Below are 15,405 nucleotides of genomic sequence, written 5' to 3'. Positions count from 1 at the left end.
ATGTGCTGTGACTTAATGAGCTTAACCCATAACCATATCAAAAGTGAACTGGCAAATCTCTGGAGTTTCCAATCCCAGTGTTGTATATCGTATGGGCAGATTGAAATAAAGAATAGAAAGACTGATTGGTGGACTATGTGGTAACTAAATCTCAATCTTTACAGATAGGTCAAAAAGGAATGTTTATATATGGCTGGAAAATAGCCCAGAAAGAAAATATATAAATTGGCTCAAATAATTTTTACTTTGGTTTTAATACAATGTTTGAGAATTGTACATTGTCATCAAAATACACAAATATGAACATTGTCATCAAAATACACTAATATGCACATTGTCATCAAAATACACTAATATGCACATTGTCATCAAAATACACTAATATGCACATTGTCATCAAAATACACTAATATGCACATTGTCATCAAAATACACTAATGTACAGATTATACAGATATACACAGAAATATGTGTATGTATGATTTGGATTTTTAACGTAGCTTTAAAAAAATTTCAGTCATATCACTAATATGTCTGCAGTGTCGCAGTTTATAGTGATGTCTAGCACTGAGGCATCATGCCGCAGACATGTAGCATGATGTCCGACCCAGTCACAGTATCCTGACACCAGGCCAACCAGTCCTAAAACTAACCTCTTAATGCTGAGCACCAACTGAGGCAGCTGTTAGTACCATTTTTATAAGTCTTTGGTATGACTCGGCCGGGGATCAAACCCATGACCTCCTGCATCCGAGGCAGACACTCTGTCCACTAGGCCACCGGAGCGGTACACAAAGAAATAAAAGGCATACTTTTGGTCACTGGTTTACAACACAAAAGTCAATATATTTAAAAAATATAAAAAAAGATAATATACTGAATAGCCAGTGCAACAGCATACAAGTAATTTTCTTGATTCAAATGAACTCTATATCATGAACAATAGTATACATGTAACTAACTCTGATATGACATATACAACTCATACATACATGCATTTCAAATCTTGTTATTTTAAAAGCAAATACTGATCAACATTATTGGGAAAAATATTCCTAATATAACCAATCAAAGCATTCAGGTATGACAGTGTTATAACACTGATACAGTGTATCGCAACTGTGCTATATGAATGCTGCAAAAAGAATGTTATAAAATTGCCACAAATGTGCAGCAAAATAACAGTGTTGTCACAACACTATAAGTATGCAGCAAACAGCTGAACAATTGGAATGTAATCTTTAAGAGCCAGTTATTATGGAAAAAAGAATTCATATATGAATATATACTAATTAATGAACTCTAATATCTGCAAAATTGTGTACTTCTCTTTTTCAACTCTTGAGACATTTTAAGAGTCCATGATCTAAACCTTTATATATCCAACTGTAAAGCTCCTTACTGCAACAACAGCAACAATAATAATAATAATAATAATAATAATAATGATAATAATAATAATAATAATATAGTCACTTTTGTATACAGAAATTATGTTTATCTTTTATGTTTCCGTGTCACTTGAAATACAATTTGGTGGAAACAAAATGCAAAAGTTTAGTGGAATCATGTGCCTCACCCACATCTCTGCATTATCAGACATTTAAAATATTTCAACAATCAAAATGTTTACCATGACTACATCATCACTGTCAATGAGTAATACCCATGTTTCATCCTAATTACATGTGAGACAACAAAGAGGAGTATGGTATACAAGCTGAAAATATACAATAATGTAAATAAAGAAAAGTTCAGAGAAAGATATGTGTTTGACTAGATTAGAAAGAAAAAGTTCACACTGCATCAATCATCGTCTTTAAAAGTTACACTTAATGAATTTTTTAGAGTTGCAATTGTAGGTGTGTGTTATTATCAGTATTCTAGTTTACCACAGTATTTTTTTTCTGTTGGTTCATGTCATGACTTTTTCACTGAACCTATACTTTGGTAGTTTCCATCAGTAAGATATGTATGGAAAGTCCCAAGTAATCTTGTAACAAATTAAATAATATTAACTGCATGTTTCATCAAATAATTAAAAAAATTATAATTGTTTCACAAAACAGTTGTATTTGTCACAAGTTAATTTTGACTGTTACAAATATAATTATATTTATGATCCTTTAATCACATGTCAGACACACATCATGTTTGTTTATGTGATGGCCAAATGAAATGTTGTGAGAGATATCTAAGCCAAATCCAAAATTTCATCTTAAAAAATGTCACTTTATTTTGTTATATACAGGCATATCTTAGTATGTGCAGTTCATGCATTCCTTTGTAAGAATGATAAACATTCCAAAAGTTAGGAGAAGAGTTGCTTTCTGTTTGAATTTTATGTCATTCTCTAGTCCACTAAATATTTTCTCTTTTTATTAAGTGTTTTATGTTTACTGGCCCCATCTGATAAATATCTTGCCATTTGCTGGCATCCTAAAGCTTAACTGCATAGTATATTAATAACATTTTCATCAACAAGCTGTCTAATGTAAGCCCAATATCATTCACAGCGTGTCACCTATGGTGTAAGCTTAATCATCCCGCTTTAGTTATGTCTTTTTTTTATTACAACTTATACAACAATTAAGTGCATAGCAAATTCATCTAGTATAAGGTACTGACCATTTACAGCTTGGCAAATACATTTCAATCAATAATATTATAGTATTATGGACATATCTGCCAATTTAAAAAGATAAAAGCTGTATAACATGTTTCTCAAAATTTCTAGCTTAAACGTTTAGCTACAAGTTTAGCTGGTTTAAGGGGTTTCTAAAAATTTTGGAATTTTGTATTATAAGACCTACAGTAACTTCTTTATATAAAAGATATAAAAGATCATCTCTACGAGGATTTTCTAGTTCATGTTCTGCATTTTCAAGTGATTTATATGACAATCTGATTGAAATGTTATGAATTAAATGTTTTTATATGACATCCATTTTTACTTGAAAACAACAAATGGATTTAGAATGAACTCCAGTTTTCTTCAACAGCTATAAGTTATTTCACCTGGTCAAAAGAATTCACATTATAGGGTATAACAAAGAATTCACATTATAGGGTATAACAAAGAATTCACATTATAGGGTACAACAAAGAATTCACATTATAGGTATAACAAAGAATTCACATTATAGGGTATAACAAAGAATTCACATTATAGGGTATAACAAAGAATTCACATTATAGGGTATAACAAAGAATTCACATTATAGAGTATAACAAAGAATTCACATTATAGGGTATAACAAAGAATTCACATTAAAGGGTATAACAAAGAATTCACATTATAGGGTATAACAAAGAATTCACATTATAGGGTATAACAAAGAATTCTCATTAAAGGGTATAACAAAGAATTCACATTATAGGGTATATCAAAGAATTCACATTATAGGGTATAACAAAGAATTCACATTATAGGGTATAACAAAGAATTCACATTACAGGGTATAACAAAGAATTCACATTATAGGGTATAACAATTTTGCATCTGAATTTAACTCTAGTTTTAATTTGCAGTTTTTTTTTACTCTGTATGTAGTCATTCATGCAATGCAATGGATATAATGGATTGAAACTGTTTTCCCATCCAATATTACAATCACATATAAATACAAAATAAATATGTTAATACATCAAGAAATAGGTCAAGTTTGTTTTAGAATGAATCAATTCCTGTAGCACTAAAAATGGTGATTTTTTATATCATGTACGCAGATAATAAAAATGGTAGTACATTGGCATATAAAATTCAACTGGAACTTGAATTACATTTTTTGTTTAAAAAAATGCCAACACAGTATAATAGATATACCCTCATGTTATCTGAGAATATACTGAACCAAATTAAAAACAAGAACTATAAACCCTGAAAAGTCAGTTATTTTTAATAGGAAAATAAATGTATTTTTGTTTAAAGTATTTTTTTTATTTATAGCAGATGATGATAGATGTCAAATTCTTGTCAAAATTGGACCTTTTTGCAAGGAGATAAAACTGGTACAATTGTTTATTTAATTAATTAATCAATGAAAACCCTTACAAAGAGGAAAACCTAATTCCTGTCATAACTATCATATGTTTGAAAATATTACCCTCAATGACTTGAAAACGTGACTAATTTATACAAGAATTTCCACAACTACTATCATTTGCTACAAATGAGGCAATTAATTAAAACCAACATATTTAAAAATGGGAGCTCTCATGTTGTCATTATATGTTGTTACAATTTTAAAATTTGTGAAGTATTTTGTCTTTCAAAAAGTGGAAGAGTTAACCTGTCTGAACATACTGAAATGGACTTCTATCCAGAATTAAATGAGTCGAATAAATTATGGTTTTTGCTAACCTTTGCAAGCAAAAAAATTATTTCACAAGTTTTAAATATTTTGTTATTCTAGTTACTGCATTAGTCACGTTACCGATTTTACTGAATAAAAAGCTCAAATGAATCAAATTAAACAACTATGAAGAATATTCAAATGCGTTACTATTGTTTTGAGTTTTTTTTTTTGTACTACATGACATCATGATGTTACATGTAAAGTCATAATAATATTTTCACTTCTACATGTAACAAAATGGATTAAACAACATCGGATCAATAATGTTATCTGGTAAAGTTTAATGTGAATTTATTACCTGTTTATGCAAATGTATCACCTGTTTATGTAAATTAATCACCTTTTATGTAAATTTATAATCTGTTTATGTAAATTTATCACTTGTTTATGTACCTTTATCACCTGTTTATGTAAATTTATCACCTGTTGATGTAAATTAATCACCTTTTATGTAAATTTATAATCTGTTGATGTAAATTTATCACCTGTTTATGTACCTTTATCACCTTTTTATGTAAATTTATCACCTGTTTATGTAAATTTATCACCTTTTTATGTAAATTTATCACCTGTTTATGCAAATTTATCACCTGTTTATGCAAATTTATCACCTGCTTATGGTATTTTGTAGTGAATTACATGTTGCAAATGTAAATGATAGCTTACAGTATCTGCAGCCTTAAAAGTATAAATTCAAATTTTTTTAAAAGAATTTCCAACATACATGCAACAATTTTCAAGGACCTATTTCACGACACTATTTGTTTTTTTTTTACATGCTTCTAAAACAACATAAGAATTTTTATACATGTTTTACCTTGATTGAAGAGAAACATGTCAGAGTAAAGCAAAAATTTCCATTTCAGTCAACATACAGTCAAATGTGTCCAAATGGTCTGTTTCTAACCCTAAGTATGCAATTTTGCCAAACAAAGAGTCTCTCCTTTTTTTCACAGTCAAATATGTTAGTAGTGAAATTAGTGTTTAGTCCTGGTGCACAAAAAAAACTACGATCTGTGTTTTATGAGAGTCAGTGATGATTTAATTTAAAGGAATATGGATTAAAGTCAGCATGATACGTTAAGCATGTGTGGAACTTTTGGAAGCAATAAAGATATGTAATGTACGACTTTGCTGAATAGTGTACTAAACTAATATGAATAATAATAATAATAATAATAATAATAATAATAATGGTATCCTGATTTGTTACAAAAGTAAGTTTAAAAGATGAAAGTGCACAGATAGGTCACCTGCATACAGAGACCAGTTTGGCCATTTTTTTCATGGGTAGCTGTTATTGATAGGTTTGACTGAACATGAAATTTGCCTCTGAGAATTATGAAAATGGCCTTTGATCATACTGTAAAATGACATCTGGCCTTCCTGAAACAATTTGAGGAATTTTAAGCATGTTTTCACAAATATGGTAATATTCAAACACTTCCAAGGCCTTGATTATGCGATCTAGGTTTTCATGGTGATTTTGAATCTGACCAATATTTCATGCAGTCTAGATCACTGGATTCCTCTGAAGAGGGTGACTCAAATGATTTTTAATTCAATCACTCTCTTGTCATATTTTAATCCAATCACTCTTTTGTCACATAGCCAGTGTCCTTCCAACATAAGACGGTGGAGGGTTTCTTATTTTCCAGTTAATCTTTCACACCTTTTGCCTGACCATCAAGTTCATTCATTAAAACTTTGAATTGTTCTGACACAAGAGCTGGCTGTATAACTTCATCGAGCATTACTTTGTCCTGTGCAAGAACCTCTTTCAAGTCTCTCTTTCTCAAAGTAAACTCCATTTTCATCAACTGTGCCTTGTTCGCATCTGTTAGCCATGGTGCCAATCTTTTGTTTAGGAGTGGGAAACTTATTGGTAATGAAACAAACAGTTTTTCAAACAATCTGTCGACGTCTTTCATGTTTCTCTCAAACCTGATCTGCTTTTTGGACTTGTAAATCCGTTTCTTGTATGAACTGTCAGACTCTTTAAAAGAACTTGCTGCCTCCTCGCTACTACGTTGATCACTGAGTGTCAAGTCGCTAGACTGTTTGGAGTAATTTGACTCCATGTCTTCTGAAGAGTCTACATTTGCCTCTAAAGACTCCATATGTCTCTCTGAAGGATCAATATTCAGTTGTGTTGATTTAGATTTACCCACTGAAGAGTCAATATTTTGTTCCATGGACTCCATATGCTTATCAGACAAGTCCACATCATGTTCTGAAGACTTCATCTGCACATCAGATGGATCAATATAATGCCCTTCAGAAGCCTCCATATTTGTCTTCTTTACACATTTAAAATGTCCCTCTTCTGACACAACATATTCCTGTATAGTATCGTTATTCACTTCCAGTACAGATTCTGCTTGTGAAGGTATAATGTTTTCATCTGCTGGTAACAGGTTTAATTCTATTGACTCCACATTCTCTTCTTGCTTATTTAGCATTTGCTGGCTTGTAGTTCCATCCATACATTTGCCCTCATATTTATCTCCCTTTTCTTGATCATGCATCTTACACGGTTCACTGGACTGATACCCATGATCTTTATTTTCTTCATATTTATGCTCTTCAAGATGAAGTGGGGGTGGTGTATCAGTCTGGGAGAGAGACTGTGGGTTTGCAGATTGCATGGTTCCACAGAAGCTGGAATTCCAAAATTCGCTCCAATGGCTTCCACTTGAGGAATCATAGTGAAGATAATCTGCTTCAATATCATCTTCCACTACAAATTCCTCCCCATCATCTAGGAAAATCAAATCATCTGCTTCTTCATCCTAGAAAAAAAAATTGTATGCTCAGATTTAAAATGAAATTTGTGTAATAAAATAAGGAACCTCTTTGAACTACAGCTCTCACTAGTTATAATGCATTGACTGCATTATGTTCTGAACTCAGTTAAACTGACAGCTGACCTATCTATTAAATCATGGTATATTGAGAACATCTTGATATAAAGAACTGTGGTGCAGCAGTCAATCTCAATTTTTGTAATAACTGTAATAATTGGTATGATTTTGGTGAATATTTCCAAAGTCATACCATGCTATATCCAGAATCATGTTATAATGAGGCTTGTTATAACACAGAATAGCTGTACTATTTACTTTCTAAAGCCATAAAAATTACTGCAAACTCCATGAGTTCAAATACATACAGTTTTCTGTACCACAATATGTAATATATCAGGTTTTCTGTACCACAATATGTAATATATCAGGTTTTCTGTACCACAATATGTAATATATCAGGTATTAACATAGGAAAAGAAAATTTTCTTTTTACTGAATACCAAAAATGCTACAGAATTGACGTTTAGAAGATCAAACTCACTCTTTCGTGCAACATGTTCACTGTTTCGTAAATTCATCTCACTTTCATAGCATGATCCTATAAATGTATGTGACTTAAGAAAGCAGTAGGATTGGGTTGACATAATTTGTTACAGTAAATTATATTTTAGTCACTTTGTAAACTATTTGACCCCATGTGAAAACAATGCAAATCCGATTCATCAATGCATCAAAGCGGATTTTTGTAAAGGGAAATATCTTCTGAGAGATGTGAAATGTGTCTGGTCAAATTTCTTTATCAAAGATTAATTTCCATGTCTGAAATGTAAGGCAGTTTCTGTTTATTTCTTCTAACTCACAAGCTAGTCTTCAAGTATCACATGGCATGATGGGAAAGCTTACATTTTCACAGTGAAAATAAGTATTTATTTTTCACATTTGAAAATATAGGACTGCACAAAATAAAACCATGAGTATTATTTCAGCAATAAATCTCTACATTTCACAACTAAGTATATAATAATAATTGTTATTATCATCATCATCAACATTGTTATTATTATTATTATTATTATTATTATTATTATTAAACCACAAAAACTTGCCAACCTAAGGAAGTCATCTGGAAATTGGATACAAGTCCGACTTCATGGTAAGGCAAAATTCCTAAAGACTTAAGCCAATTCCACAAAGTGCCTGATTATGAGAAAATACAAATATCACGAATGGACCATGATAAAAGTAACTTACAGTGACTGGTTGATTTGGCTTCTCTTGTTCCAGATCTTCCAGAAGGGACTTCAACTGCTGCACTACTAGATCTGGCTGCATGTGCAGCCTCACAGCCTCAGAATCCTCTTTCAACACTTGTCTCTTCTTTCTCACAGGGAGCTGGTACTGAAGCTCTATATCCTTAGTGTAATGGATCCCCTCCAACCAAAATGGCTCCTTATTCTGGGGATCCATTTTAAGCTTGTCAAAGGCTTGTGTATTAATCTGTAAGAGTAATGATCATTCTTGATTTTTTAAATTCATCTGAGTAAGAATTATGAATATTTTGCTTGTTGGATTGAGTCCTGCAAGATTATAGTCATGCAATTCTTGCTGATTTATCATCAATGCCTTATCGTACACATGCTATTTTCTTCTTTTTTTTACATATTTTCTTTCACACATCATTTAAATAAAGTTGCAAATTTAAATATTGCACATTCTTTCAAAATATGGGTCATCAATAACAATCAGTAAGTATCCCATGAGGTTCTTATGCCCAAAACAGTGAAGTGTGAATCTTTGCATCTGTGTATTATTGTCCTTGACCATCATAGTCAAATGCTGACCATCTAGAGTCCCCAGCTGGGGCCGATGATTTATATCTTCTTCAACCAGACTTTCATGAGGCTCCTATAGACCTTTGCTATGAGAGGTTTTTTTTTGTATAAAAGTTGTTTTCTTGCAAAACTAAAGTGAGACTTTCCTTAAACCTGAAAAAGTGATTTTATTGGTTGATGAGAAGTTTTGTTTTTAAATAACCAGGATAAGAAGACATCCAGTTTCATCTGCACATGGGCATTTTCATCTGATGGCTGAGACACAACTTCTGCATCTGAATTGTGCTTGAAATTATATTGCATTAAGTTTCCATTATTAATTTGGCTTGTAAGACAGCAAAAAATGTTAAGAAGAAAAAAACTTATATGTTTCTAGTAAAGCACATTTCTTGAAATTTTTTTTTACCCAATCATAATCCTTTAGGGAGAACTATTGCAAATTCACAAAACCAGCCCTTCCTGGCTAAAAGTTATCTGTCAACATAGGTGGCAGTTAGAGTGATCTCCCTTTGATACAAGGATTGGTGCCAATCCAGTAAATACTAATTTCAGTTACTATTGGAGAAGGTGGCATGCTCTCCATACGGAAGTAACTGAGGGGAGGCTGGAGGATGTATGTGTAGTATGATTGGGTTAAGTTTTTTTGAGGAAACTCAGTTTATTCTTCAAAATACATAACCAGATCAAAATACCTTAGAAGAATAGGTAAAAGGTGAAGAGAGTTACCTTGGAGTGGCCATCTCCAGTTCCAAACTGTATGTGAGACAGCATCTAGAATTACATGGGAAGGTAACCTATTGTGACATATCTATAGTTCCCACCATGTTGAGTTTAACCTCTTTGGATGAAAGATCCTTCAGATAAAAGCTAGAGAAAGTGGACTCTGACTCAGGTTAGTACCCATGACAGATCTACTTTGGACACAAAGCCAATGCCTTTGATGTGAAACTCGACACAGACAACAAACTGGTCAAAGTCTAAGGTCAGTCTGTATTCCATGGTGCCTCAAAGTGTAATGGTGGCCTTTCATCATCGTTGGTGCTAAATGTTTCTTGTCCAAGACAAAGTAGGAAGTTAAGCTACTGAGATATTTATGTGATGAATGGCACAATGTTTTTGTTTTCACACCAATGTGTTTTTGTTTTCACACCACTGTGGAGGGCTGTCTCACTCAAGTTATTTTCTCCACCACTTGATGAAAGAACTATTTGTTCATAAGGACTTGTTTAATATGGTTCAGATGTGCAGATTCAACAACTCTGGATTGGTATGAAATGCCTGTCATCATGGCTGCTAGTGCATATGTCAGTAAATATATTTATTCCCTGCAACTTGAGTAGACCAAACAGGATGAGCCTATAATCCGATTCTTTTACTTCCTGTGTCACGTTCAAAACAGGTGTGTTGGAGGGAGAGCATACCATTTTAATCTATGTAAAGTCTCAGCACTGACTGCCCAGGCCTTTAGATCCATGGATGGTGACACAAAGGATGGGGGCTTTGTAATCCCCCTGTTGCCAACAGGCACATATGCGGGAAAAAAATCAAGGGATGAAGCAAACAATCTGCTTTTATTAGCTGATTATTCTGGGACAGAAAGCCAATTGATACCTGGCTTGGAATAGGATAAACATTTCTATATGTCATGGAAGAACCAGCTTAGAAATTCTGCCAAAAGAATAAAAAGGTCTGGGGACTTCATTCCTCCTTGACTCTTGCACAGAATGAGAATGATCTTCCATGTAGATTCTCTTATCACCAATGGAATGCTTTCCATATAGCTTTCATACCAAGGATATAGTTATTCAATTGATAATCCTGGATAAGCTATTGTCCACTGTCCTCCTGTATTGATGGAAGGAGAAGGAGATGTGCACCCAAGCCTTTGTGCTCATGTCCTTACAAACTGTCATCTCAAAGGCTGTACTTGCAAGGGAACATCTGACATAAGCAAAGTTCTCCCATTCCTGAGATGGTACCTCATATGCATTGCATGCTCCACGGTGCAAAGCTTTGGCCTCTATTGGACAAAAGCATAACTGTAACTGCCTCATAAACAGGTGACCTAAGATGGTGATATCTGCTGTCGCACTGAGTAAACCCTGATGATGAATGACTTTCAGGCTGAGGGATGCTTCGTTGTAAGAGATGAAACCATTGGCTGCCCTGGGTCCATAACAGGAGTTGGACACAAGGAACAAACTGGCCACAGACTTGCATGGAATTAACTGTCTAATGATATGGGGATATAATACATGATTTTATATCATCGTAAGCAGTCCCCTCAGGCACATTTGAAAATTAGACTGAGTTTGGTATTGACTATGAGCAATCTATATCTGATGGCATATAGAGGAAATTGTGTGGAATGATCCCTTTCTGTTTTCTTATCAATCTTGATTCTTAAGAACGCTGACCTTTAACATGTAATGGATTTTCAGGACTGTTTACCCCCAACAAGTCAGGGGATGCACTAGCAATCCATGCAGGAACCAAGACTGCCTAAGTGTGTGATGATAAGTGATGATACTTAAACACCTGCATTGAAATACTTGCATTGAAGAAAGAAAAGTTGGAAATTTATAGATGAAGTATATTTCCCTTAAAATAGAGCACTCCTCCAGCTTGCTTTGTGGACTGTGAAGCCTCTATTTCTGTAGACAGAATGCTACTTGGTATGAGTGAAAATAGTAACCAAACTATTCACAGATTTTAACAGCTATTCCTGTATCAAGGGGAGATCACTTTGTCACCGAAGTGGCAGATAACTTTAAGCTTTTTAGCCTGGAAGGGCAAGAAAGTAGTAGTTATCCCTAAGATGTTATGAATGGGTAAGGTATTTTGAAGAAGAAATTCTGAAATATGGAGAAGTGTCTCTATAGTTTTTCACCCTAAACATTTCACAGGAGTGCCTTAAGTCACTAAAATAGATTGACGATGCATTTCACCAAGTCATCATGTAGCAAAGATCTCAAGGAGCCACGCCCGAGTCTGGTTGAACAAGACCAGCAAGAAATTTACCCCAATAAATTATAATTCAGATAAAAGATAACGTAAAAATCAAACGGCAAGGCCCAAAGGAAATTTCATCGGTCAACATGAGTTTAAAGTCGGAATACTGATATTTTAAGTTTTCCTGTACAATGAATACCAGACTTGTAAAGGAATTTGATATTATGCCTTTTATCAGAGTCAAATATTCTGTAGACACATTCCTATACCATTCTGTGCAAACAAACAAGAATATCTCAGTGTTCTTCCTTTGATAACCTTTCACCCTTTACCCTGTGACACTCACATGTACACATTAAAAATGCCATCATAAGTCGTGGTTATAATGGTAAAACTTATATTTGAATGAAATTAAATAAGAAATAAATTTAACTTACAAATACTCAACTACTAATTTTTACACTTACTGTCATAAATTCAATATGGTATTTTGCATTTTATAAAATTTTGCTGTTTCATTAAAACACACTTCTGATATAACATGAAAGTTAGGTCTCGCTATTTACTACTCTTGAAAATATAATACCAAACTTACAAAATTTGCATTCTACATTTTGCTATGATTGAGAGAAAACAAAAGGAAACAACGGCTGGAAATGATAAATGCAAAATCTGAATTCATTTCTGAAGAAAAAGATGAAGATGAAATGCAAACATGAAAATAATGCAAAAAGAATGCAAATGGAACTAAAATGAAACGCAGATTTGGCAAAACTACATGTTTCAGGGTCTCCACCTCCCATCCATCCCACATTTAGTACCTGCTACTGAACTGCCTGTCTCTTGTCTCCAAAGCATAACTGTGTCTAATAAACTATTAGACAGAGAGAGATGATAGATGGATAGATGAATTAAAGTCTTTGTACTTGAACCCCAGCCAAGTCATACTAAAGACTTCTAAAAATGGTACTAACAGCTGCCTTGCTAGGCACTCAGTATAAAGAGGTTAGTCTAAGGACTGGTTGGCCTGGTGACAGGATAATGAGACTGGGTGGGACATCATGCTAAATGTCTGCGGTATGATGCCCCAGTGCTAGACATTACTTTATACTGCCATGCTGCAGACATAGTAGCAATATGACTGGAAAATTGTTAAAGCTACATTAAAAATCTAAATAACACACACACACACACACTCACCTCACTCAAGTGTGCGCTGTCTGTTTCCAAGAGATACATGAAGGAGGAACCAGTATCTTCTAATGAGGAAAATTCTGAACTTGAAACAACAGGTGGAAACTGGACAGAAAGCTTCTGCATTTCCTCAAGCTTGAAATGTAGGATAAAAACAAGATACAAAGTAACTATGAACCATGAAGACCCATATCCAATGTAACATAATAATCCAATGTAACATAATGTGCCAGCAAATACAAACCCACACTGATATTCTGAGGACATGACAACAACCAGGACATCCTCACTTTTTGCTGTAACATGCTAGAAAATATTCTAGGTTGTAAAATGTGGCCATACCCGTACAAAATAATTAGGCGGATTCCACCTGGAATGTAAGCAGACTCCAGGTGGAATCTGCCTAAAATGTTAAAAATCTGGTTAATACAAAGGCGGACATGGAAAATTTGAGAAGTCAAAGATGAATCCATCTAGAGTCCGTCTAACTCTAAGATGGACTTTTGTCAAATTCCTGCTATAAATACATCTTTAGGCATAATTTTGGACTTGGTTGATTTTCCACCCACCATCCAGGTGGAATTAGGAACTTAGTCACTGGCATCTATTATATGAAAGGAGGAATCTGGACTTAAGTTTATTTTCTTACCAACATCTAGGCAGAATAAAGAACTTTGTCATTTACATCAGTTAAATAAGGCATAATTAGGACTTGGCTTTTGTGTGCCTGTAAAGTTAAATGACTGAAAATATAGTGATATTTTGTGATTGTAATATCACTGACAGTTCAATAAAAATATCAATAAGATATAATAACATTTATTGTTTCTTGTACAATTTGAATGATTTTCAGCAGCATTTATATTTGATGTTTCTGATAGCTGTAATTTTATTGTTTATTTTGGGCACAATTTATAACTTCTTTGCAGTTTTCCTTGTTAAATTTCCTTTTCAAATTTTTTGTTGTTGTTGTATTTTTGTTTAACTTCAATTGGATTTAACTGCCCTCAAACAAGTTTTCATCTTGTTTTCCATTTTAAAACATAATTTCACTTTTCTCCTGACCTGAATTTCCTTAATATGGACCCATTTTTTAATATTGTCTCCAAATTTTTTTTTTAAATAATGCTCTATCCGGTCTCATTCCACAACAAGCTTTCAAATAAGTATTTGTTCTGTTTATTGTTTAACTGAGGATCACTGTATAAAGCTTTCTGATTGGTCAAAATTTTGTAATTGCCCAATGAATCGTCATGTAACAGAAACTGATGGGAAAGAGCATGTTTGCTAAACATGGCGATTCAAATTTTCGAGCGGGACAAGAGATTGAATAACCATTTGAAAAATGTGCGGCAATGAGAATACCCTGAACGCAAATTTGAATGGAACATAATTGGTCAGTCTGTATGAAAACTGAACACCAGGACAAGCATTGTGCTTTTTGTGCCATAAACAGCTTTACAGTAGCGGCTAACGTGCTAAATAGGACAAGGAATTGAATCAGGAATCAGGATGATTTCAAAGTTATACAACTCCAAACTGATTAGCTTCAGAATTTAAGGAGGGACAACATGTAGATCACTGGTGGGGATTGTTGCCAGATATCCATGTCTATCAAAGATAGTCATATCTTTGCGGTATTTTCTTGGCTGAAAAGTAGAATCTACTTTCAATCTCGTGAGGCATCATTGTGTATGTTATCAAAATATTCTTGGTGTGTTGGAATTCAGTGTAAAATAAGAGTAATTATATCATGATAAACGTTTGTCACGGCTGCTTATGGAACAAGGACTAATTCGAGTGACATAGTTTGTGCAATCAAAAATCCAGTCTACAGTACAAGTGACATAAGGCAGGCTCCTAGCTTTTCTTCTTCTCATAATCAATGTCTCAAATGGATGCTTTTCTGTAATTTTGCATTATTTTCACAGCTGAATTTTTCAATGCAGATTAATATTTTATATTTTATATATGTTTATGTGTTCACAGATGCCTGTGCATATGTTCCAGGCTTGATACTTTGATTTTTAAAACCACTTAAATTATTTAGTGTCAGATACTTCATATCATGTTGTATATACTGTATATGTTGTACATCACAGATAGAAGGCCTCAAGGTAGATTAGTTCTGTAACTAATTGAATTACCTTCTGTAAATAAAGTCATTATTATTATTATTATTTTTATTATTATTAACTCCCATTTCTCTTGCCTTGGATGTCATATAATTACAACATCAGTATAATTGTTTTCATGCACACT

The 15,405-nt window shown here is 33.4% G+C and overlaps 1 protein-coding gene across 2 annotated transcripts in view; it reads right to left on the bottom strand.

The window, feature by feature from the left end:
* Positions 1-230: 230 nt before the first annotated feature.
* Positions 231-15,405, bottom strand: part of LOC149781621 (uncharacterized) — a 133,876-nt gene continuing 118,701 nt past the window's right edge. The window contains exons 23-25 of one of the 2 annotated variants that reach the window (XM_089935666.1): positions 13,150-13,278; positions 8,417-8,662; positions 231-7,150 (exon numbers count right to left, since the gene is read on the bottom strand). In XM_089935666.1, coding sequence (XP_089791792.1) covers positions 6,017-7,150; positions 8,417-8,662; positions 13,150-13,278 — 1,509 coding nt within the window. In that variant the 3' untranslated portion in view covers positions 231-6,016. The remainder of the gene's footprint in view (positions 7,151-8,416; positions 8,663-13,149; positions 13,279-15,405) is intronic. The other variant, XM_089935667.1, reaches the window with a different exon arrangement.

Source organism: Sinohyriopsis cumingii, chromosome 15, assembly GCF_028554795.1.
Source record: "Sinohyriopsis cumingii isolate HCF-2022 chromosome 15, ASM2855479v2, whole genome shotgun sequence".
In the NCBI taxonomy this organism is placed as follows: domain Eukaryota; kingdom Metazoa; phylum Mollusca; class Bivalvia; order Unionida; family Unionidae; genus Sinohyriopsis; species Sinohyriopsis cumingii.
This window is presented reverse-complemented; position numbering and strand designations above follow the sequence as displayed.